At 38.8% G+C, this 27,012-nt stretch overlaps 1 protein-coding gene across 2 annotated transcripts in view; it reads right to left on the bottom strand.

Moving 5' to 3' along the window:
* Nucleotides 1-27,012, bottom strand: part of LOC102309902 (adhesion G-protein coupled receptor D2) — a 90,750-nt gene that overhangs the window by 20,295 nt on the left and 43,443 nt on the right. Inside the window, exons 23-25 of one of the 2 annotated variants that reach the window (XM_014333179.2) lie at nt 24,275-24,419; nt 1,494-1,570; nt 34-853 (exon numbers count right to left, since the gene is read on the bottom strand). In XM_014333179.2, coding sequence (XP_014188665.1) covers nt 836-853; nt 1,494-1,570; nt 24,275-24,419 — 240 coding nt within the window. In that variant the 3' untranslated portion in view covers nt 34-835. Of the gene's footprint in view, nt 1-33; nt 854-1,493; nt 1,571-24,274; nt 24,420-27,012 lie in introns of those variants that run through there. The other variant, XM_005920914.3, reaches the window with a different exon arrangement.

Consider the following 27,012-nt stretch of genomic DNA (forward strand, 5'->3'; position numbering starts at 1 on the left):
TATATATATATGCTACTATGCACTGTACATGTATTCAAATTGTTATGTGTAACAGCTAATGATATTTAATCCTTATACAGGTGACAACATACACCACACTTGTAAGAAGTGTTTCTATAACGGTTTCTAGGCTTTTCGTCAATTTCTGACAAATAATTCATTAACTCGACCATTTGTGGATCTAAACCAAATTTTAATGAAATATTGAAATGACCCCACTTGACACCCTTATAAAATTTTATACATATTCATTCAAATGTTTTCGAGTACTTGTTATCAAAATGATAACACACAAGCACACAAGCTTAAAAACATTACCAAAACCATAACGGCTGGTGGAGGAAACAAATTGATTTATGACATTAAATAAGAATCGATGCTAGCAATCACCATAAGACAATTATCACTTTTTTTTCAATTATCATTTTTACTGTTATCAACACTTCCCAACAGTTACCTTTTATCATATCAGATTAATTGTATAACTTTATGAGGCAGAATACGGTAGGATAACACCAGGAGAAAAACCTGCACGGACTGATGCCTTTGTGTTAGATATTTAACTTCTCAGTGAATGAAAGCACAAAGCATGCACAGCTAATTATAAACAAGCAGCATGTATAAAAGCTGACATTTAGTTTTTCACTGTCAAAATAATTGTAGATATTCAATGATTTACTATTCAATATAAAACATTTAAAATGATAATTTTATAAACAATAAAGCCAGTCGTGTATGGGGGTTTGTAATGTGTGGTGTGGTTCTAGAGCTGGCCACCAGGGGGACGAGGACATGCAGAGAGCTGATCTGGAAGTTTTAATTTTATTCTGGAGAGTCAGGCAGGCATGTGAGGCTGTGGAAGAGGGAGTGGGAGATAAAAAAGCATCTTTGTTATGCCTAATAAGTAGTTTTTATTAAAGTTACTCTATTATAACCTCAATAGCACTGATATTTTATCATTTTTAAATCTCACTAATATGTTAGTGAGATTTGTACTACAAATGAATAACAAAAAAGCATGTTAGAGCATAATTTGAATGATACCCTTTTAACTAAATATGTTCCTTTTATATTAAATTTTATGCTACAATGGCTTTAAATCACATTTGTCCGAATGAAATCACAATTATGTGTAGAAGGAGAAACTGTAAGTGCCATGTGACTACTGCTGCTTCTTTGTCATTGTGTGTAGTGTCAGTGTATTTATCATAGTACCTGGTTCAGTTTGTCAGTAATAGTTTTTAATAATTTTAATAATCTTTTGAGTTTTATTGCACAGTGTGATGAGCTATAGAAGGCGTTTAATAGTGCTTTTACTCTTAACAGCATTTATGCATAAAAATAAATCTAGAAAACCAAAGTAATCTTTTAAAAGTCTAATACATCAGGCTTGTGTGGACTCAGAGAACTTCAAAACTTGCAAAACGTGTCGTCCAAACATTTTTGAGCTAAAGAGATTAAACACACTTGTACTGAAAGTATATGTAACATACCTCTGTATCCAGATGAGTGCCTTCGGACATTTGGCCATTTTCTACTATCTCTGGTACACAAGGAATGGACACCTCAACTGAAGACATAAAGACACAAACAGACTCATTAGGTTAGGTCTGCCAACAGTGTTTCCCATTACTGAAAAGTAACTGAATACACATGTGCTTTAAGCAACTAAGTTTTATTTTTCTTTGCCTTTTATCTCACAAACTATCTGCAGGTATCAGTTACAATAAATGGCAAAACCTGAGCAAAATTATTAAAATAAACAACACAAAGTTGTTTTAGTGTTCATGTGAACCCTTAACAGAGTATGAATAATCCAGGGATTTCTTCCATCTACGTGGCCTGTAAGATGCACTTATCTCAACCAATTATAGAAGGAAACAAGACAGAAATACAAAGGATGGCCTAAAGGGACAGGATTACAAACTGGAGTCAATTAAAACAGAAAGAAAGAGAAAAATGGGTAGACAAGGCTAATGATACTATACTTACCAACTTCTGTCACTCATTCACTTAAATGTATGCATGTGGATATCAGATACATATGCATATGTATCTGATATCCACATTTGGCCTTTATTACATGGGATGAGAGTGATGAGAAGATATAGTAACTGTTCAAGGACGGTTCACATGTTCACAATACCTGAATTCAATGGAGTATCAATAATTAACATGACACCTTGATATCACTATGGATCGAAAAGATTTGCAGTGCCATCCTGTGGGTGTAAAATGTGCTCCAGAATTTAGCTCCAGTCTCAAATCTTTACTAACCATATACTTATAACACTACAATAACCATGAAACTAATAAAATGTAAATTATAAAAATGCAACAGCTCATCTAAATGTATTACTTTGAGGCAGAACAATAATTGGTTTGTTCTCTTTTTTTTTTATTACAGATGTGTATTTTTGTGCTAATACTGCTAACAGCAATTTGAAGAATCAGTCACCCTATTCCAGATCAATTAGCCACTGTATTTTAATTTAGTCAAAAGTGACGTTAATTTACACTAGTAATTTAATTTAAATACAATATAAAATGCTGCATGGCTAGTTAATAGCTAGATAATAATCTGCAAATTAATAAACACGCCTTAAATCAGAATCACGACTGGGTATCATGCTTGATTTCTTTTGATTAGCCTATAATAAAAATTAAATCTTTGTTAAATCTGCTAGGGAAACTGTCTGAAGCAGCACCAGCAGACATAGCAGACATTTTTTAATAAGTCAATCGTAGGATTTTTGCTACCTACTAATTATTTGTACATGTCATAGTGCAGAAACTCGGCTTTTACATTTTTATGTCCCCGGCTATCTGACAATCTGTATGTTAAGCATTAAAGTTACACACAGATATATGGACACAATCTTGGTCGGTTTTATCATAGTCATGAACCCATCTGCCCTTTCTGTCTGTCTACCTGTCTGCCTCGCTCTTCTGGTTCAGGGCCTGTCATAACCGCTCTTCAACAGGCCCCCAGTGTCGGGATTAATCTCCCTGGTTGACTGCTGATCTGAAGGTGGAACGGCCACCATCCACCAACAGCAAAACTAATTTAACTGTGTCACTGCTTGACACTCCCGCCCACCATCCCCACTAACCCCAGACATGCACACACATTACAAAATATCTTCATCTGTCTCTGTCTCATCTACATGGTAGAGGGCAGGAGGGTGGGTGACTAGTCCGAAGGAGAAAGGTCAGAGCACTGAAGGAGTTCATCATTCTGAGGTGTCAGCACTGCTCTTTAGGAAAGCAGATGAAGGGGAGATGAGGGAGGAGAGCATGGGAGGCAGGGAGAAACAGAGAAAGAGGTTAAGGGGGGGTCTGTTTAACGTTTGTGTGGTTATTGGTTATCAGCCAAAGGTTTGTCATGGCCCAGAGACTTGGCTGGCAGCCACTGAGTGAAAATCACTCATGGTTTGCATTTAATAATCATGTCTTTTCTTTGATTGTAGCCTAATTATGACAAAAGTGCACACACTCTCACATCTTACCAGCTATGAGTAGTCATTTGGTGGTTAAAACAGACCAGGGGGTTTATAGAAGCAGCAGAAGCTGGTACTCAAACACACAGAAGCACACATTCAGCCATCCAGAAATGATCACACAATGCATCCTCTGCACTTGCTGGCGTCTGGCATGAGGTAAACAGCTTTCAATAGCATCAAACCCGGTGCAGTTTGTTTGGGACCATCTGTCCAGTCTATTGTGTTCCTCTGTTATGGCTCTTTGAAAGCCCATTGGAGAACAGCTGATGTTTGGGCTCTTACAAAGATCCCAGCCAGGCCCTCGGGATCCTGCTACACTGTGTACTGTCCATTTCTTTCCCTCCTATTTTGGCTGTGTTTTGCTTTATAAAGTAGCTTGCAGACTGACATGTAGCAATTTGCATGTTATAGCATCTCCGTTATCATTTCACCACAAACACAGCACAGGCTATGGAAGGGATCCAAATGTGACACTTATTAGCTGTGGTTTTGGATGCAGTAGATATAGAAGCTATAGATACAAAGTTATGTAATTAAATAAACAAATAAAATGTAAGTGCTATCTATTACTCTGTCATTAGGAAAAAATATTCAATCAAAATTCAGATCATAATCCAAATGTTGGTGATGTAAAAGGGCTGAATCCAACTATATACTTCCAGCTATAAAGTGATAAACACTACCGAGTTACAATATAACAGTTTTTAATTCTCTGTCTGACAAAAAGAAAAGCCACTGAGACAGATGTCAGGGTAACACCATAGTATGATTTCAAGAAGAACCCACGGCAGTTTGTAATCTAAATTTAAAAGTTATTGTTTTTATTGGTTGTCTTATATGCATTTGTACGACTACAAACCAACCCACTGTATACTACATGACCAACCAGAGTTCAGACGATCACTCCAACATGAATAACCATCTCTTTGAATGGCAATATTTGTCACGAAACTGACTGATTCTACAATATTTAGCTGCTAAATCACAAAATTGGCTCTAACATTACATCAAGGTGTAAAGCTTAATTTCCAGCTGTGAAAATTATGTCAAGACTGAAATGCTCAAACCCTACAGGGCAGCGTCATCACTATTAGTATATAAAGATAGTTTATTCTTGCCCACATTGTTAAAGCAAACTCTATATTTGTGCATCCAGCAAGCTGAGTTGCTTTACATTTACCAATTATTATTTACTTATTAATTTTGTATTAGCTAGCAATTTCTGATCTACTACCAAGTGGTGTCATATCATCCCATCTGCAAGAATACCAGTATAATTTTTTTTGTGTGAAAAAATGGTTTTATGCTATCAGTGATATAGCAATGCAATGCATTTATGTTTCCTAGTACAAGCCCATACATGTCTAAGCCTCTTATCATGATTTAGTGCCTTAAACGGCATTTCAATAGTAAGGAAATGGTTTGGCAACTAGAGTCCACACCTCTGACAAAGCGCTGCAAAACATGCAAGAAAAGTGTTCTCGCTAAAGTTGGAAATGCAACAAACACTTGAAGCAAAAATACACTGTTGACTACAGCCAAGGTATGAAGTCATACAATGAGAAGATATTAATAGCAGTTGATGTGCTGCCCACAAGTTACTGTAGTTGCTACCATACGATACGCAGATTAAATGATGGATAGAAATTATTGATGGGGTGGAAACGGTGGAAAAGCAGAGCTTTAAGCAAAATTTTAAGAAGCTCGGCCCAAGACACATCCCAAGTAACCAAGTGTTAAGCAGATGTCTTCTTTTTAATTAAACAAGAAAACCAAGGAAACGGTATGACTAGATATATATATAACATGCTGTTAATGCTGTCATCCAACAAGCTGCACTCCCTGGTAAAATCTTCATTTTATATTTATCACTATCCCAAAAAACATAAGTATTGTGACATAATCTTGAGGCTATATCACCCACCCCTAACTATTCACTTACCTCTCAAATGTAACCTTCCTAACATTGCTGGTGATTATATAAATATAAAGATTCAACCAGGATAGCACAATTATGTAAGACGGTTGCTAAACTACAGTTATTATTATTACCAAGTTGCATTAAAACTATTGTAAAAAAAAAAAAAAAAATTACATTCCAAAAGACAGCTGTGAACCAGGGCCAGGTACAGGAAGCTTTCACTCCTTTCCACCCAGTATGCCCCTGGCCTTTCCAACTTTCAGTCAACTGCTGAAAAAAGCCAGATGCAGGCAGGATAATCACCATCTAATAAGAGGTTATATTGAAAGCAGGCTGTCGGTTACATATAACAAGCTTGGAAGATGAGTGCACACACATACACAAATATACATGGGCAGAAGAATGCATACGGACACATAGAGTTGGGGCAGGTGTAATTATGGTGTACAATGACAAAGTTCAGAAAGAAGCAATCACACACACTCTCTACATATATGGACAAGCATGTCCATATAACAAAAGTAATAGTTTTGGTAGTTCAAAGTACAGTTGGCATATATTAAAAAGAATTAGCCTTGGTTCATGATTCTTAAACTAAAGTTACCTTCACCAGTTAATACTGGCTTCACAAGGGATATTTTCCAGAAACGAAATAGAGAGGTCTGAAGGCTTTCAACCATTAGGATCAAGTCTTCATACGTGGACTTGGAACCAATTTTGGAGAAGCAGGAGAAATGCAACCTTTAGGGATCTGGCCAGTAAGCAAAAAAGGACAAACAACATACATACCTTGGTTTTTAGCCGTTTCATCTATTGACATTTCTTAGGTTGTCCAAAAAGAAAAAAATGTGTCATTTGATAAATGTGTGGTACTATTATAACCCACGTGCTTGGAATTTTTTAGTTGAGTGACTTATTACCATGTTGAACATACAAGGCATGCATTTCTTCTTCTCTCCCAATTATAGTATGACGAAGCTCTTTTGGAAAATAAAAAAAAACAACCAAAAATCCCAAGCCTGCCAAATGACAGATGCTGTGTGGAATGTAAATAAAAAAAGACTGCAATGACTTGCAAGTCTCACAAATCCATATTTCATTAACAACAGGACACAGAAAACATATCAAATGTTTAAACTGATGCATTTTACAATTTAATGCAAAATGAATGAATGAATTTCATGGCAGCAACATGTCTCAGAACAGTTGGAATAGGGACAAAAGAAGTCTGTAAAAGGAAATGGCACTAAAAGAAAGCTCAGGTTAATCAGGTTAACTGGCAACAGGTCAGTAACATGACTAGTTATGAAAATAGTGTCTTGGACAGGTAGAGTCAATTCTGCAAAAAACACTGCATCTACAAATTGTGGAACAATCTCAGAAAAAATTAAGCTGGGAAGACTTTAAATATTTCATCTTCAGTAAATAATATCATCAAAAGATTCTAAAAATTTGAAGAAATCTCTGTGCGCAAAAGACAACGATAAAAATCCATGCTGGATGCCTGTGGTCTTCAGGTCCTCATCAAGCACTACGTTAAAAACAGGCATGACTCTGCCATGAAAATCACTGCATAGGCTCAGAAACACTTCCAGAAATCATTGACTGTGAGCAAGATTTTCTGTGCCACCCAGAAATGCAGGTTAAAGCTCTTTCATGGAGAGAAGAAGTCATATACAGTATACTGCCAAAAGTATTTGCTCGTCTGACTTGAGTGACATAATCCTTAGGTTTTAATATGATGTCAGCCCACCATTGGCAGCTGTAATAGCTTCAGCTCTTCTGGGAAGGCTTTTCACAAGGTTCAGGACTGTGTTTATGGGAATTTTTGACCATTCTTCAAGAAGCACATTTGTGAGGTCAGGCACTGATGTTGGATGAGAAGGCCTGGCTCGCAGTCCTCACTCAGTGTTCCATCAGGTTGAGGTCAAGGCTCTGGGCAGGCCAGTCAAGTTATTCCACACCAGACTCACTCATCCATGTCTATATGGACCTTGCTTTGTAAAGTGGTGCACAGTCATGTTGAAACAGGAAGGGACTATCCCCAAAATCTTCCCACAAAGCTGGGAGCATTAAATTGCCAAAAAAACCCTGTTCAACCCTACTCCATAGTCCTCCCTCACCAAACTTTACAGTTAGCACGACGTAGTCTGAAAACTACCATGCAGCTGGTAACCACCAAACCCAGATGGGTTCATTGTATTGCAGGTGTGATTCCTCTCCAGAGAACACGTCTCCACTGTCTCTAGAGTCCAGTGGCAGCGTGCTTTACATTACTGCATGCAATGCTTTGCACTGTGCTTGGTGATGTAAGGCTCGGATGCATAAAGCTCTCTATGCCCTGTTCTTGAGCTATTTTGAAGGTGGCGACCTCCGTCTCAGGCAGAGCAGGTCCCTCGTGTGCCCCGACCTCCGGTTTCAGGCTGAGCAGGTGAGTGAGCTGGTGGTGGAAGTGGAGGTTGGCACCACTATAGAAGAGGCATGACGAACCTGACCACGTTTCAACACTTTTCAGCATTTTCCTTTTAGTTCCCGTTGTTGTCTTAACACACGCACGGACGCAGCTTTTCACTGGCATCCTGCACATGACAACAACAACAATTCAGAACCAGTTCACTACAGGGAGGGGAGGCATGATGAGCTGATTGAGCTCAGGTGTATCAAGTTTCTGATGTTGACATGCAGAAAGAGTAAATCAGCTGCAGAATTAGAATAACTGATTACAAACTTCAGTTATTCCTTTCACAGTTGTTTCAAAAGAGCTGACTCTGCATCTTCAAAGTGCCAACTTTTCTGGTACATTTTCCCATCCCAGTGAAGACTGGGCACAAATCTCAACCCAACTCTAAACACACAAATAAAACATGTGAGCCCTCCTTAGCCCTCTTTAGAAACATCTATAGTCATACTTCCATCCTTTCAAACATGAATGCACACAACAGAACCGTTCGTCCCGATGGACACATCTCTCGCGTGCTGTTACACAGCACACCCAGTGTCCTGCTCTTACACCATCAGCAGCATCAAAAGAAGAATCTATATCCTCCCTTCTGCCTTTTTTTTTTCATTTGAGTGACTATGAGCAGCAGTAGCACCAGCTGCAGCCTCTCTCCCTACTCGTGCTCAGCCATGGTAAGGCAATAGGTTTAGCAGGCGAGGAGGCGAGGCAGATTTATGGCGGTGGATGTGACCTCTGGGGCCGTAACACGGTGATGGGTGAGTGGCTCTCAACGGTAAGCTACTGGCACTTGACAAAGTGCCCGAAGCAGAATGAATTTACTTCTCTTTTCCTCAATCATCAAGCAGCCACTGCCCTGACCCCCATCCTGAATGCTATAACAAGATCTCCCATCTCACAAGGGCCTGAAAAATTTACTGTCACATCTACTTTTCAATGAGCTCAAGTGAGCACTTCTTTCACCTTCAGCGGAGCAGGTGCCGGTGTAGAGGAGGGCTAACCTGTGTGTTTTATGTGGCGTGTGTGCGTGTGTATGTATGTGTGAGTGTGTGTGTGTCAGCGAAGCAAACAAACATGCATGAAGAAATTTGTGGATACACATGTCCACACATTTGCTCCCTCAATTCACCTCTAACTTATCCAAAGTTACTCTCTTGTGCATCTCAAACAATAGTATCTAAAAGTACCAAGAAAGAAACAAAGACACACAAGGATATACAAATCTTTAATGGCTGCACACACAAGAGAACTAGTATCCCTACACACACAAGCACAGAATAAGGTTGCCAGACAGGGACACAAAGGGCACTGCTATACGGGTGTCAGTAGACACCTCTACCATTTATATTAGAAGTCAATCTACCTTATCACATCTCTTATACACACACAAGCACACACCGCAGGCATTATGAAGAGTATGTGTTTGCCAGTTTTCATCAGCTTGATGGCAGTACAGTTGGACTTAATGACCCTGATATCTTTTTTATATGCAGTCGATAAATCTTGGTGCACACACTTAAATTTCACCTTTCTTGCACTATACTGTAGTCACTGAGGTGAAATCACAGAGAATGTGACAGCGCTAAAGGCAGACCAAAGCAAAGATTATAATAATAGTGCGGGAACGTCAGGAGCTTCATTACATCAGGTATAAATAACATGCATTGCTTTTTTGTTCTAATTTCATCTGGTTAACAGTCAAATTTATCAATAGATAAATAACCATACACACAAAACTAGGACACACAAAAGATGAAAAGAAGAGCAGAAAAAAGGGTTCACCCTACAAGGGTGCTAAAAAAAATATAGGACAACTAAAGAGCAGGTGCAATGCAAGGAAGAAATAAACTCTATATGTCTTTGTATTTATACAAACTTTGCACAAACTTAATAGAACTAAATTTCGATTATTAATGGGAACATTTTCAAGTCTCTGTAAAGGATAAAAATAGGCCAAATGGCTCTTATCAGTCGGTCTTTGCTGTAGACTTAATCTCAAACTGATGGTGACACCATTGGTCTTTGCTCCAAATCATTTTCATGTCCTTCTTTACAGATTTAATTTCCATTCAACGATGAATTCCCAAACAGAAGAGGTGACGTAAGGGCAGATTAAAGAGCAGAGGAGCTAGGTTCCAGTTCACAGCAGTGTAAGATTTAAATGGTTACAAATTGGTTTGAATGGCAAACTGTCGATGGATATAACTGTTACCACACCAATCCATAAACAGTGTATTAGACCAAAAAAAGGGTTATGCCTGTGGTTAATTTTCTCAAATGTAGTCTTTAAAATGTCATAACTAATTCAGTCACTTTTCTTTTATGAGCCCACTCTCACCCACTGGGATAATGTTATCATGATGAGCCAATAAAAATCAATGATTAAACATGTGTAATTTTCCAGAGACAATGTATTAAAATTTATTGTCTCTCTCTCCCTCTCTCTCTCGCTCCCTCTGGAGCAGCAGACACTCTGCAGCTTACAACTGAAAATAAAGGACAGCATTAAAAGCTATTCGGTAAGCCACTGTAAAATTGATCAAGCTATAAAAGCTGCTACGTCCTTGCCTCCCTCTGCTGTCCAGCTGCTCCAAACCCAAAGATGGCAGCATGATTGTGGAGGAGAGAAGTTGGATGAAGGACCACAGAAAAGAAAGACACAAAACTGAGACACAGAGATTTTTTTTAAAGGTGCAGAAAGCTATAAAAGGAGATAAGATGTATGTAAAATATATATATATATATATATAATAATAATAATAATAATAATAATAAAATATATTAATATATATATATATATATATATATATATATATATGAATCAGAAGCTGATAAATATTTTCTATTATATGATGATGTGATTTATTTGCTGATTAAGTTAAACAGCATAACTGGCTAGTCGCTATGTTTAACACAGCAAGGCATACAGTACACTTCCCTACAGTTTTTACACATTTCCAGTCTTCTTTTTGTCACTTTTTATTGCTTTTGTGTAAAAGCTAAACCAAACAAAGAAACTGTAATGCACTAGGTCAGCACCTTTATTTAGCTGCCCTGAAAATTTGATCCTCTACGGTTCAAATTCAGCTGTTTTAAAAACTTTTCTTGTACTATGCGTATTATTTATTTTTTCTATTTTAATTTGTCTAATGTATCTCTGCTTCACTTTTTCTTCCTGTCCCTTGTGCTGCTATAACCAGTGAATTTCCCCTGTGTGGGATTGAATAAAGTCTGTGTGTATGCCTCCTGTAGGTCAGTAGAAAGATTGCAGGTTTAGGGCACACTAGAACTGGCATGTCATTGACTTAGTCCATGTCTAATATAATTAGTATGTAATTAGTACAGCAAGTATGTCAGCATATCTATCATGTGGCTACACTTGAAAATGATTTTACAGGGTTAGGTTTAGTCTGTTAAATGTTATTTTTGTGTGTCGCAACAATGACCAAGTTCACAAGATCACTGCAAAACTAGAAGTAAAGAAGTAAAAGGATGAAGTGCAACTCTATATAGACACTTTCATGTCATCTTCTTGACTTTCCAATCCAAAAGCATTTCACGGCACTGCAAAAGCAAGACATGCTCATACTACCAGCTAGTTAAGAAGAACATGGTCTAAAAATTGTGCAATGCTCAACAATAACCCCAGGGACTTGTCATTTGAGAATCAGTATAAATGGTATGCTACTGGGCCTTTCTATTGTAGCTCTAAAATGAGAAGAAATGAGACAAAATTCCACTAGCTACGAGTGTTGCTGTTGGCTCAATCAGTGGCAGTGGCTCGGCAAACTGCGTTTTTCTTTTAACTTTCAATTCTCCTAAGCATCCGTGCTTCACAGCCCCTAGGGCTATTGCCTTTCTCAATCTGTCCCTGGAGAGGCAGGAGTTATGGTCCCTGTCGATTGAGGAGAAAGGGATGTTATTCCCCTGTCACCTCCTGGTCTCGCCGCCATCCTCCCTGCCCTGATCTACGGCCTAACCTCCCCACCCCCACCTCCTTACTGCCTTCCTCTCTCCCTTTTCCCCACTTTGCTTTGTCGTAAGCTAGCAGCTATGTCGTTGCCATCGGCGGTTTAGATTGGGATGATGGAAAAATGTTCTGAGGGAGGTGGCGAAGGAGCACGATGGAAGTAGTGGTAAATGCTTTAGCACTATGCTAAGATACTTTCAGAAAAGATTGGTTTGTGTGATGTGTAATGTGTGTAAACATACATTAAAATGTGCATGTAAAAAGAGAAAGTATGGAAATCCATTCACCCATCGATTTTCTCAACTATGTTTGCAATTCAGGGACCCAGCTGACTTTGGGTGAGAGGCAGAATATACCCTGGATAGGTCACTAGGTTGATTTTGCATAGAAGAAACTACATATTGTGGCTCTGCTTTATGAAATACACACTTACTAGAGCACAGTGTACCCTCTTTGCTGGGAGGGGGTAGAGGTAACCTACAAAACAGCCTGACCCAGGGGAGGTGACCTACGCCTGGCCAAATGCAGGACCTTGAATGACACCCTTGATAGTGGAGCAGTGACAGGGTTAAACATAAAGGGCATTTAGCTGACGATTAAATGTGGCGGGTGCTGACTCTATGTCACGGGAATCCCTGAAGATTTGGTTTCATGTTGGACAGCTGATTGCCACTGAATTAAATAAATCTAATATTTTTTTCAGGTGTCTCGGTTTGATTGATCTCATTTAGGTTTAATTGAACTATTATACTCTTTGACATCATAAACTAAAATATAATATAACACATTTACACATCGTGGGATTGCTGAGCAGCCAAAGATGTGAAAATGCTTTCAGGGGATTCAACAGCAAAAGAGTTACACGTGACTCATTCCTAACAACTAAAGCATCTGCATGCAGCAATCCTTCAAGACACAAAGACTTGGCTGTGTTGAAATTCGACTGGACAAGTTTGCATGGGTGTTTCAGTGTGTGCGATATGAGTTTAATTTGTGGTTTGGAAAAAGTTTCCAGCGAAACGTCTTTGTAGTTTAGTGTACTCGAAAGAGGCAATAAAACCCAACAAACTGCTGGCCCAGTGAACATCAGTGCAGCTGACACAAGACCAACAGAGGACTTCAAGAACTCAAACCCATTTCCATACTGACCAGTGTTCCTTTTTTGAACTATTATGCACCTTAAGCAAATCTTAGGTTTCTGAGGGTCTCTCTGGGTGAAAGAATAAATAAATAAGCAGATAAATAGATGAATAACCCAGAGGAATGGGAGCCAGTGCAGCTTGGCCATCCATCATATATCCTATTACCCCACACTCAGCGGCTCCTGCAGTATGTATAATGTAGTCAACCTCCATAAGCAGATACAAATTCAACTCTTTTCCTCCTCAATTTGTTATATCTGACAACGCCTCAGCTTGTGCCGTGTTGTTTCTTTGAATTATGAATAGATTCTCTCCACCAGACTTTCGCCTGCGCATGATAGCGTGGAGTTGTTATGCAGAACAGCTGTGGAAAACAAATTTGTAAAGCTTGGAACGCTCGGTAGCGGTTGGGCGAATATGCATAAACAGTTGCGCTTAAAGCCACTTAAGAACAACCAAATGGGTTCAATATTTCATCTCGGGGTTTCTCTTATTGGGTGTGATAAATAACAAAATGTCAGGATGTAATACAAGTTCAGGAAATGCAGTTGTTTAAGTGTTTCAAATGGCCTAAGAATTTCTAAGAGATTTTTTACATAGAAAAGCGACACCACAGAAGCGGAGCAGGTCACACAGAGGCGGAGCAGAAGAAAGATGAATGCCAGTTAACAAATCAGATGCAAGAGCATGAGTGAGAGAAACCGAGTTGGAGAGAGGAAGAGGAATGTAAATACATGGCAAACTGACCGCTGGCTGTTTGTTTGGGTATTTACACTGCGAGGCTACAATCAACTCCTCAAAGCTTAAGCCCACATGACAGGACACATTTCAGGGCCACACATGCTCTAAACATCCAAACCAACGAGCCAAGTCTCAGTTTGCACAAACACACGTGCACGCACAAGCACACACCAAACCCCAAAGACTTATCCAGTTATTCATCTATCACTTCCAAATCTCTTCAAAACTGATACAAGGGAAATACACTTTAATTCATGCACAGAGAGAGAGGAAGGGAAGGTAACTTGTGAGGAAGTGATTTTTTGGGGGGGGACTTGGCTGAACTTTTGAGCCCTGTTTGGTTAAAGCAGATGTAGAATTAGCACACATCACTTTGCATCAGCGAGACGTTGAACACAAGCTGCCGTTCAGAGGCCAAATACCTCTCTGTCACAGAGACACATGCATGCACACCTCTCCTCCAGGATCTGTGATTTGGTTGTGGCAATTATCAATTTGATATCAATGGATTCTTCTTCTTCTTCTTCTTCTTCTTCTTCTTCTTCTTCTTCTTCTTCTTCTTCCTGAAGTAGATTTGGTGTCCCCAAAGAAAAACTAAGTCAAAACAGGGACACCAGACACACACTTGAGCTATTTAAGTTTGTCTTATAAGTGGAAAAATAAACAGTAATTACAAACGGCCTGTATGCAAGGTGCAAGGATATCATAACTTGACATTATGAAAAGCTGTAATCGCATTTCAATTCATTTTACACAATCTGCAATCAAGGAAATTTTAATCATAATTCATTTTGACAGATTTACATATGCACAGCTAACTAAAACAAAAGACGTGCAGAAATAAAAGGGTCAAACAGGTGTTCATCACTAGCAGCTTAGATATTGTTTAGTTGAGCTGTGTCGGATTTAACATTTGTAAATGTTAAATCAGCTTCCATATATTTAAACTGCTGTTCATAATCTAATGATACAGCTACTAATGTTAACATTGTTGTTTAACAACAAGTGAATTAGGGTTTTATTTGTGAAATTATCATGACATTGGCAGTCATTGGCCTATAGACGTGGTCATGCAAAACCAGAAAGCGATACTACAGCAATCACCCACATGAAATTGAAACATGCTGTCATTCCACAAGGGAATATTTCAATTTTTTTGTGCATTTCTGGAGCAGGAGATCCTGTTGCATGTCAATGAACTGGGCTAAACATGCATGACAAGTGATGGTGTCCGGGTGGAGGGATGTAAGGGGGAGACAACCCTCTGGTAATGTCTGTGTGATCTGTGTGTAATCTGCAGAAGATGCATGCAATATACCGCCACACCACTTTCTATTAACAAGGCCCCTAATTGCAAGATATACTGAGAAACACATGTTCTAAAAAGAGGAAGAGAAATGGGTGTCAGATGTCAGCAATGTGCAGGCATATGGTTCCTACAAGTAAGGTTACTCAAACTGGAAACAACATCAGAAATATGGTTTACTATTATAAATTTATAAGACTGCACAACACTTCACAACACCTTTTCTTCATTATAGTCACCTGGAAAGCAAAAGAATTTGGGGCAGGTGACCCATCAGTTTCTCTTTGTTTATAACTGAGCCTGTAGGTTTTAAATTAAAATTACATCAGACCTTTAGTAAAATCTATAAAGTGCACAACTAGAACTGCAATAAAAATACATTGAGAAATTATTAGATATAAACTGGACCCAAAAAAGAGTGACAAAGCCATAGAAAGCTCTGTAATACAGTCCACTGAAGCAAAGGAGACCCAACAGAAAAGCTAAATAACCTCTGAGTTTCGTAACACGAACCACCAAATGAAAGAACACCAATTGTCTGTCTTTGCTGAATAAGATTCTTTAACAAAGTAAAGAGATGATGTGACCTAGTGACCTACCATTACTTCGCCTCGCAACCTTCCACACAGCTATTACGTGGGGCCTTCTGATCAAAAACTTACGCCAACATCTGCACATCCCTTTCAGTTCCAGTGTCGCCATACTTCACTGCCTACTCCCCTTTTGTTCCTTCATCACGCGCATGTCCTTCCTCGTGGCAAATACTTGCTTTACTTTCTGATTTCTCACTGAATATCACTCCTTAACATAACTCACTGTCTGCTTTGAATATTTGTCCCAATCATGCAGAAATTTACACCCACTCAGAAACAATTACTACTTGACCGTATATATGTAAGATACCAGTATCACTCAGCAGATCCAATGGTTATTGTTAGAAAAAAGAAAACTATCTGTTTGTTATTTGTACTTTAATGGAATACATAATCATTAAAAAGTTGTCACTTTATAAAAAAGCCAGATTTTTTTTATTTTATGAATTTATTACTGATTCAATCAAGCATTAAAAATGCCTGCTTGTCACTCTGAGAAATGGATCAACTACTATATTAGCGTTTTCACAGCATCACACACTCTGTGTTAGAACAGTAATAATAGAAGTTACAGCTAGAAAATAATAGCAATGTAGTGGTGTATGAGTTCTTGGCCAACAACCCAAGTCCCAATAAATCACATGCAGGTGATTGCATTTGCAGTGGACTTCATAGTACAGCAGCAAATTGGAAGAGCACCAAATGGGCTAAGTAATAATATCTGACACTCCATTATTTCTACAGTTGTGTTACATCAAAAACATTATTTTTTCCTGCTCAGTTTAATTTGTCTTGGTGCATGGCAGGTTCAGTCATGTAACTGTGGCATATAGACTGTATATACTGCGCCCCATATGAATAAGAGACGCGGCAATACTGCTGAGGATCATGTAGATCAGCTGCAAAGGAAATGCTATAAATCACAGTTTGAGAGGTGCACAGAACAGCAACAAGGCGCAATAACTCACAGCATATGTACTTTTCAAATGTGAATATCATTATTGTAAGTGTCATAAACTCTTACCCACATACAGTGGGGCAAAAAAGTATTTAGTCAGCCACCGATTGTGCAAGTTCCCCCACCTAAAATGATGACAGAGGTCAGTAATTTGCACCAGAGGTACACTTCAACTGTGAGAGACAGAATGTGAAAAAAAAAATCCATGAATCCACATGGTAGGATTTGTAAAGAATTTATTCGTAAATCAGGGTGGAAAATAAGTATTTGGTCAATAACAAAAATACAACTCAATACTTTGTAACATAACCTTTGTTGGCAATAACAGAGGTCAAACGTTTACTATAGGTCTTTACCAGGTTTGCACACACAGTAGCTGGTATTTTGGCCCATTCCTCCATGCAGATCTTCTCGAGAGCAGTGATGTTTTGGGGCTGTCGCCGAGCAACACGGACTTTCAACTCCCGCCACAGATTTTCTATGGGGTTGAGGTCTGGAGACTGGCTAGGCCACTCCAGGACTTTCAAATGCTTCTTACGGAGCCGCTCCTTTGTTGCCCGGGCGGTGTGTTTTGGATCATTGTCATGTTGGAAGACCCAGCCTCGTTTCATCTTCAAAGTTCTCACTGATGGAAGGAGGTTTTGGCTCAAAATCTCACGATACATGGCCCCATTCATTCTGTCCTTAACACCGATCAGTCGTCCTGTCCCCTTGGCAGAAAAACAGCCCCATAGCATGATGTTTCCACCCCCATGCTTCACAGTAGGTATGGTGTTCTTGGGATGCAACTCAGTATTCTTCTTCCTCCAAACACGACGAGTTGAGTTTATACCAAAAAGTTCTACTTTGGTTTCATCTGACCACATGACATTCTCCCAATCCTCTGCTGTATCATCCATGTGCTCTCTGGCAAACTTCAGACGGGCCTGGACATGCACTGGCTTCAGCAGCGGAACACGTCTGGCACTGCGGGATTTGATTCCCTGCCGTTGTAGTGTGTTACTGATGGTGACCTTTGTTACTTTGGTCCCAGCTCTCTGCAGGTCATTCACCAGGTCCCCCCGTGTGGTTCTGGGATCTTTGCTCACCGTTCTCATGATCATTTTGACCCCACGGGATGAGATCTTGCGTGGAGCCCCAGATCGAGGGAGATTATCAGTGGTCTTGTATGTCTTCCATTTTCTGATGATTGCTCCCACAGTTGATTTTTTCACACCAAGCTGCTTGCCTATTGTAGATTCACTCTTCCCAGTCTGGTGCAGGTCTACAATACTTTTCCTGGTGTCCTTCGAAAAGCTCTTTGGTCTTGGCCATGGCGGAGTTTGGAGTCTGACTGTTTGAGGCTGTGGACAGGTGTCTTTTATACAGATGATGAGTTCAAACAGGTGCCATTCATACAGGTAACGAGTGGGGGACAGAAAAGCTTCTTACAGAAGACGTTACAGGTCTGTGAGAGCCAGAGATTTTCCTTGTTTGAGGTGACCAAATACTTATTTTCCACCCTGATTTATGAATAAATTCTTTACAAATCCTACCATGTGAATTCATGGATTTTTTTTTCACATTCTGTCTCTCACAGTTGAAGTGTACCTCTGGTGCAAATTACTGACCTCTGTCATCATTTTAAGTGGGGGAACTTGCACAATCGGTGGCTGACTAAATACTTTTTTGCCCCACTGTAATATTTATCTACTCAAGACCTAGATTGTAATATGATGCTCGATTGTCCTACGTCCTCTAACGACACATGGTTAGCGACAAAAGGACTAATTCTCTGATGGACATTAATACAGATCATAAATCATGAGGCTAACAATTAACAATAAGTAAATAAAGGTGAAAGATTCTTTCCTATTTTTAGGTCAGCAATCAAATTTGACACAATTTTGCATTTTTGCCAATAAAACTTGTGAACAAAACCAGTTTCCTTTAATTCACTTCTTTCTACTAAAGCAAACATTTAGATGTCACCGGATTAAAGAAAATCATAAGGAGCCTCTTCAAGTAAATCAACAAGGCATTGTTTACTTATTCTAAATATATCTGTACAGACTTATATTCTACTACTCTCCTAATAATATGAGAATCTATTAGGATACAGGTTATATAAAGAGTGTACTCTATTCCAGGGGTCGGCAACCATGGGCACGCTAAGGGTTAACTGATGGCACGAGCCCGACACGCAGTGAATTAATCTGAGAAGGTGCATTAAAAAATAAATGGCCGGGCCAGCGGTGCACATCGCAAATTAGCTCGCATACACACATTAGTTGTGCCGCTTCTTAATGACGGTATCTTAGCTAACAACCCCAACTACCAGATTCAACTTGTAATTGGCTAAAAATAACTTAGCCTACCGGTGGGAGGGATGTTGCTGGCTGGCAGTTTTTTCAAGCAATGTTGAAATTTCCACATTCTGACACTTCAAATGCATCATGAGCTGTCCGCTCAGCGCAGCATCAGCACCGCGGAAATACACGGAGACATCCGTAGACTTGAGGCAGAATTCACAGTGCGTTTTCGGGACTTTCAGGTGTATGGACCAATGTTTTTATTTTCTGATCAAACCAGAATGTTTTAATGAGCAGCTGGTTTTGTCTCACATTAACTGGCTGGACACAGAGGACATTGAAATGCAGCTGATTGAACTGAATAGCTCGAGTCTGTGGGGGTCAAAGTTTGCAGCTGGAATCCATAGCTGTGCATGTTCATGGAGCTTGCATTTTCAACTGCTGGACATCACTATCTGTAAAGTTTAACTGTCTTCAGAACATTGCAGAAGCCTTATTGACATTTGGCTCTACAGAACTGTGTGAGCAGATTTTCTCTCAGACGAAGGGCGTCCTCAGGTAACCGTCTGAATGCTGGACACTCAGAGACCTGTGTCTCTGAGTGGGAGACCAGAGATCACATTAACATGTGTATCTCTGTATTAACAAACATGCCATATTGGCCCAGTTTATTTTTCTTATTATTGTTGTGAGGAGACCATAAATAGCATTTGTATTTTCTGTTGTACAGTTTATTTGCTGTTATGGATAGAGATGGACCGATCCGATATTAAGTATCGGTATCGGTCCGATACTGACGTAAATTACTGGATCGGATATCGGAGAAAAATAAAAAAATGTAAGCCGATCCATTAAATATCAAAAAAGCACCTCACAAAACTTGCGACATGGCGTAACTCGGCTCATAACCGTAGCACATCAGTACGGGTCACGCGATAGAGCGGCTGTGTGTATTTGTAGCCTCGCTAGCAATCCGGCATTTCATCTCCGAGGAAGTTATCCCAGAGAGAAGTAAAGCAAGTGTGTAAGTTCATCTCTGAATGTTTGTAAAGCATTCCAGCGTTAAGCTTAACAACCCATATATGGAGCGACTGCCTCTTCTCTCCCCCTCCCTCTCTTGCTGCTACTTCAATCATGAAACTGCTTAATGATCAGCTGATCGGCTTTTCTGTCGAGAGTCCGTCTCTCTTGTTTGTTTATTGCTCACTTCGGGCCAGAAAGAGGAAACCAGCGGCTGAACAACAGCAGCACGTTTAAGCTTGATAAGCTGTTGTTAGAATTTATTTATTATTACTTTCTACACCAGGATCCTTTTCTACGTAGCTGACTGTGCAGGGGCGGATCTAGCAAAGTTTAGCCAGGGGGGCCGATAGGGCATTAACAGTGAAAAGGGGGGCACAAAGACATACTTTTCTTTCTTATTCTCATTTAAAATGTCTAGCTTTTAATAAATAATTATCCGAATTTTACACCCAAAGTTTTAATCTGATGTAAAATGTATAGAAGTCCATTACTGTATATAGTAACTATTAAGTCCAATATACCCTAGTAAGCTATAGTACTTTTTCCTTTGGGAAGATACCATTTGTTCAGTCTGCAATTCTGTTGAAGAAAGATGTTGAATCTATTTAATTATTCTTGAAAAATAACTGATTTCTGTGTATTTTTTTTTCACACTGCATCAAATTATAGTTGATTACGTCAATTAAGCATCATGAGGTGGAGGGTGGGTGGTTCCCTATTTTTTTTTTGCTGGGAGTTTTAGAACCCTATTAGTTAGGTTGCTTAATGTTTCTGCTAATTACTCTTTAAAATACCAGAATAGGGAGGATGGTGTAGGTTTAAGTTTATTAGATTGATCAGTATTGCTGAACTATGAAATATTTTGGGTGCAGTGCATTTTTTGCATACAGGTACAACAGAATAGCTTTAGTGTTTGTTTTTTAACTTGAGTATGAACTTATACAAAAAGCAGCAAGATATTTAAAAAACTGTTTTATTGATTAAAAAATACACTATATCGGATTCATATCGGTATCGGCAGATATCCAAATTTATGATATCGGTATCGGTATCGGACATAAAAAAGTGGTATCGTGCCATCTCTAGTTATGGAGTTCTTGTTATGGATAAAAAAAGTGTCTTTTTTGAGTGTTTCAAATATAGCTTATAACTATTTCCTGATAGCTGCCAACATCTGCGAACAAATATAATTCTATAAAGTTGTTCTATATAGTCTGTAACTGTTAGTATAGACGGTTATTAAATTTATTGCTAATGCAATCATATGGCATGTTGACTTCTGAGGAAATTTTAGATGGCACTCATCATCAGAAAGGTTACCGACCTCTGCTCTATTCTAAATGGAAAAATCTGCCTAATTCAGACATTTCCAATACACAAAATAACCCCAGTTGATACATTTTGGTTGGGGAAGGGGCCTTGACTGACAACTCAATGGTACTGGCCTTTTCATGAGTCCTTGGGTGGGTGGGCCCCATCCGCAGACTCTACTGTCATGTTCACGTACTACATGGGAAATAACAGTGGAAAGCCCTTCTGTTATTAGGCTTTTGTCCCATGAAAGTTTGCCTATAATACAATGCTCAGTCCTGGCAACAGGATAATCTGGACTACAGATCAGTAAATAATTTTGTAATTGTATCATCAGTTCTACAGTTTTATGTCTTGGACATTCAGCTGAAGCGAAGAGCTTCCACTGATCACCACCTGGTGGTGAGTTGGATCAGGTGGCGGGGAACGATGCTATACAGGACTGGTGTATAGTACAGGTGCACTGGGAGCATCTTGCAGAGGACCTAGTCTGGAAGGTGTCTGGAGGATCTTAAGAATCGTATGGCTCCAGCAAAGGAGGTAAAGTCTAAAAGTCTAGAGATGAGGGGGGTGGCTCACTCATTACTGTGGCTGAGGTCAATGAGATAGTTAAAAAAACTCTGGTGGCTGAGTCATTGGGGTGGATGAGATTTGACCTGAGTCCCTTAAGGCTCTGGATTTTGTGGGGCTGACATAAATTTACGAGACCTGTTTCAGAAAGCATAGTAAAAAATGATAGTTGATTTTTGAATATAAAAAACCTATAATCTGTCTGAACTGTCTGAAATGTTCTACTTTATATCTAATAAATATAGAATACATGAAAGTTTACTTTTCAGAATTAAATTATTACAAATTTAAACTTTTTTATTTGGGCATAAGTAGAAATCGATGACCTGTGGAGTTTTGATGATTTTGTTGTCCTAAGCCTCCAAATAGAAGAAAGCACTTTTAAAAGAAGGCTGTCTTGTAGAGATTGTAGAAGTTCTTCTAAAGATTGTCAAGTTATCAGTTTTGCTTCTAACTTGTAGAGTCCATGCCATGTCAAATACATAATTACATTATATTCACAAATATATTCCCATATAAGTACATTCAAAGGTCTTAAACTGTTGGCTTCAATACTGTTTACTTTTTAGTAAACAGTAAAAGAAAGTGAGCAAAAAGAATAAAAATGATAGAGTGAAACCTGAGATTGACCTCTACCGCTTTCTTAGCCTTCTTTGAAACTGGTATCGGCGATCTATTCAACAATAAAAGGAGTTTCAACCCTGCTGAGTGCAGCATGGGTCAGGCAGCTAGATTGAATCCAGGGTGTCTGGTTAGTGTTAGAGTTTAACAGAATACGTTAGATGTCTGATTTCACTCAATAGGGCCAGCCGCTACTCTCAGATTGAGAACGCTTTGCGGTAATGCCTTGCAGATATGCTAGTGGGGGAATATACTTACACTGCTGCAATCAGAACTACAGATCATCTTGCATGGGATCGCACAAGTTGCAACACCAAACCTTCAGACCTATAATCCAGGTCCAAGTATAGTGATGTCCAAGTTTCAATATATGCACTGAGGTCATTGTATTCTTCTTCAAAATAATGTGATATGAATCAAAGGCATGAGGTACACTCCCAGGGATGGTGTCGCACTAGTATAGAGATGGCATTATTTTTCTTGTAGTAGACAATATAATGATATGCGAGACTCTTAAAACATATGTTTCTTTGCAAATGTAAAATCTGAAATTTTTCATCAATTACTCATCAGTGAATTCATGTGGCTTTCAGACCCAATGCAATATGTAATCAATTCAACTGGACACTGATCAGGGGTGTTGGTAATAATGGGTTAAGAGTGCAGCATTGTTCCCAATGCCCCTTAAAAAAAACCATGGAAAAGCATTTTAATTTGAACTGCATGCATAGATTCCATACCATAATGAAGACGAAACTGATTGGATGGCTGTTGCACCCCACGAATTTGGTGTTTTATTAGTTTTGTTTTTAATTTCTAATCTGTGCACAGAAAATAAACCTTTAGTCTCGTATTCAATAACACCCCATCTTCACATCTTTTGGCTGCCTATTTTGCAACCCTTCCCCCTCTAAACAAGTCACTCTCACTGCTTCCTTAAAAAAAATCTTTCAAAAAGCTTCTTCTATTCTTGTACTGAAGTGTTCAGTGAAAATTAAAGTCCTTCACTTGAAAACTTCTACTGCTGAGCAGAAAATTTCGACAACCAAGGCTACAGGTGCTGCCGTCTTAAAAAGATGAAGTACAAAGACACACGACCAAGAGAATATTTCAGCTATTCTAAAGAAATGAAAATTTCATTCAAATAACAAAAATAATAATAATTTTTTAAAGAAATCACAGAATAGGTGACCTTCCTTGTTCTTTTTAAGTGATGGTGGGTTGGTTGTGCTTTTTGAGGCCAGCAGAATAATCAAATTAGCAAGCAATATTGTGACCTGCTATTATGTTTAGCTCCAAAGACTGCATGCTATTGCACATCTTTTGAGCAGAACTAGAAAAGATTGTGTGGAAAACTGAATCAGAGAAGGCTTTGCTTTTTTACAACAGCCAAACAAAAGGGCAACTGTATTACATTTTAAAGAAAAGACAAAGATTACTTTTTAAAGCAATACAATACAGTAACTGCTTTACATTTCTCTAGGTGGAATCATTATGCTGGAAATGTGGCCCTTTTACTGTTTAAATTGAGACAAAAGTCTTTTTTAAATGAATTTTTTAGTTAGTCAGAAGAAACAATAGAAAGTTTCCTTCATGACTGCCAACTATACATGCACCATGATTGGTCTTCAATGTTTATCATTGGACAGAAATCAATCACCGCTGCACAGTGATTTTTGGACATTACAACTTCTCTCATTTTTTTACTTTTGTGAATGTGAATGTGGTCTAATAATTTCCAGGTTACTGAATGACTGAGACCCCAAATTATATTTTGATTAACGATGACAACGACAACCCCGCCTCAACGGAAAGTTGGTGTACTAACTCCACTTATAGTTGCATGACACTGGAGTCAGAGCTCACCTTGGCTGTTCTCTTCCTGCATTGCCGGGCCTAGCGTGGTGCTGCAAGCATAGCCTTCCTCTTCCTGGCTTGGAGTTGTTCCAAGTGGGAAACTGACAGGACGAGAGTTGGTAACTGAACTGGATGGTCGGGAACTGGCACAGTTCTATAAGATATAAGAAAGCAGTATCATCAGCAGCTTATTAATTGCCCATTAGTGATACAAATTAGTTATATATACAATTATCATCATTCTTATGTTGCTGCCTTCTGTATCTATTCCACTTGGCACTCTTATGCATTTAAAATGTTAAAGAAAGGTACTTTAACAGTACTTTCAAGAAAAACTGGAAAATAAATACATAAACATATATTAGGAAATGTGTACTAAACTCAGATGGACAAGTAGTAGATATTTCATGTTAAATTATGCCTTTTTTCCCTTGATTACCCCTCATCAAGATTTCGAAAAATCATATAGGCTATTGTTACGTACTGTGTTATTCTTCCCACAGTGTGGCCAGCAAGCTAGAGCAGCTGATGTAGAAAAGTAAGTGAAAGAGCTCTTTGTTTTACACCATGCACATGCATCTTCCATCCAGACCAAAATAAACTGCAATCACACAAAACCCACTTATTTGCACGGCTCTCAATTGGAGTTGTGGGGTCAAGGAGGCCAATGACAAGGTTCCAGGGTTTCCTAAGTCTTGTACTGTACTATATCAGACTGGAATGTCTTTTATACCCTGCTCTTCTGTCTTACTGCAAATAGAAAAAGGCAAATGCATGCACTGCGACATGTCATTGTCAGTCACTTTAACCAGCAACATAAATAAATGGCATTTTATTAAAAGTATTTTGAGCAACACATATTTTTGTGCTACCAGATAAAGACAAGAAAGGAAACACCAACACCAAATTCTAGTCCCATTCATTTTTTTTTCTTTTAAATTGTAACTTCTACATGTAGCTTCCTATGTCTTGTCAAAACTTGAATTAAGATCAAAAAAACTAATCCACTTCCAATTTATATCTATATTTCAGTGATGTCAGGGGCACGGAGCACTAAGGGGGGGTTGTTTTTTATTTGGGTCCTACAACTGACAGCTTTATTTCACAAAGCAATCTGGCTGTGAGTGTACAAGAAGGTCAGGGTGGGTCAAGAGGTACAAGGTATCAAACAGACAGGCGACACTGTTCAAAGTGGCTGTGTGTATGTGTGTGTGTATAAAACTGTGCTCCCTGGGGTCAAACAAGAAAACAACGCTGTTTGAGATCCACACCCAAGTAGAGGAAAAGGGCTAAAGAGGTCAGCAGTGGTGTGGAATTAAAGAGGGGATAGTGTGTGATTAGGTTTGGTGGAATTTATACAAGAAGCTGTCAAAGTAGGTGGTTCTCCCTGTGCTTGTGTGGTTTTTCTCCATGTGCTCCAGCTTTCTCCCACAGTTCACAGCCATGTATAGCAGATTAATCGGTCGTTATAAATCTAGCCACCTGCAAATTCTTCAACGATAGCAGACTATAGCAAGACCAATGACTTTTAAAGTTAAATATTGCAACACCAGGGAAAAATGATGTGTTTGTGCCAGACATACAGTACTGTCTAAAGGTTTCAGCCAACACTCATTTCCACTGAACACTGACGTATGAATCAATAAAGTATTCAAAAAAAAGCATCTGAAGCATCTGAAATGATGGACCAGTGATGTGTCTACACATAACAGGAAGAAAAATACTAGTAAATAAAAATAACTTAAATACTTACTGCCAGCAGGAACAAAAATGTTCCAATTTCTCTAAATGAAATGGAAAATACCAAGAAATACTATGGCAAATTCTAAGAGAGCTATTAGCCAAACACTTAGCATATCTTAGCACAGTATGCACAGTGTGTCCTTGAGGAAACTAGACTGGTGGGGGTCACAAGTGGCAGGCCTAAAACACTATCTACAGCTGATGAAAGCATGAACATTATGTCCTTAGCCCCTTAATGCCTAATATATCATATACGGGTTTTGTGGGTTTTTGAGACTTTTATATCATTGGTGTGGGTTTTTTCTCCCCTGAAAAAAATAATAGATTGGATGATACATTAAGCTATAAATTATTTAAGAAATAGAGAAAAAAATCCAGCAAAGCCCTCACATAGGCTCTAAGAGATACATATGGTCCTTTATCTCCTGCTCTCCTGTTTCCCGAAGCCTCGTCAGACATGGTCTTACTAGAAAATTGACTGTGACGAAACCACTATTAAGAAGTATTACACAAGATAAAGCTGGCTGATGAATCCAAATTTAAAATTGTGGGTTCAAATAGTCATCAATATGTATGGCAGAAATAAACAGGGAGGTATAAAACACGGTGGAGGCTCTGTCATGGTTTGAGGCTGAATTTCAACTGGTGGTGGTAGAGATTGTGCCACCATTCATGGAATTCTAAACACAGAAAAGTACAGTTACATAATCTGGAAAGGTGTGATTGGCAACAGCTTCATTGTTTAGCATAAGAAACACAATGGCAGTGCAGTAAAAGCATAAGAAATGACAAGCTTGCTTTTGAGAGTTCAGGCTGCGTTGAAGAGTAAAGATAGTGAAACCAAATATGCACTTTCAAACTCTGTTTTTGCCTTATATACTTTTTTCCATTTATTTTTGCATATTTCAAGAAATCTCTATACATATTTCCCCTTTTCCTAGCAAAATATAAAGAAATGATGGGTGGATCAAGGCTTTTGCAGAATACTGTGCATTTATACCCTT

The sequence above is a fragment of the Haplochromis burtoni genome, unplaced genomic scaffold (genome assembly GCF_018398535.1).
Source record: "Haplochromis burtoni strain Fernald_Lab_line unplaced genomic scaffold, NCSU_Asbu1 Contig_5, whole genome shotgun sequence".
Classification (NCBI taxonomy): domain Eukaryota; kingdom Metazoa; phylum Chordata; class Actinopteri; order Cichliformes; family Cichlidae; genus Haplochromis; species Haplochromis burtoni.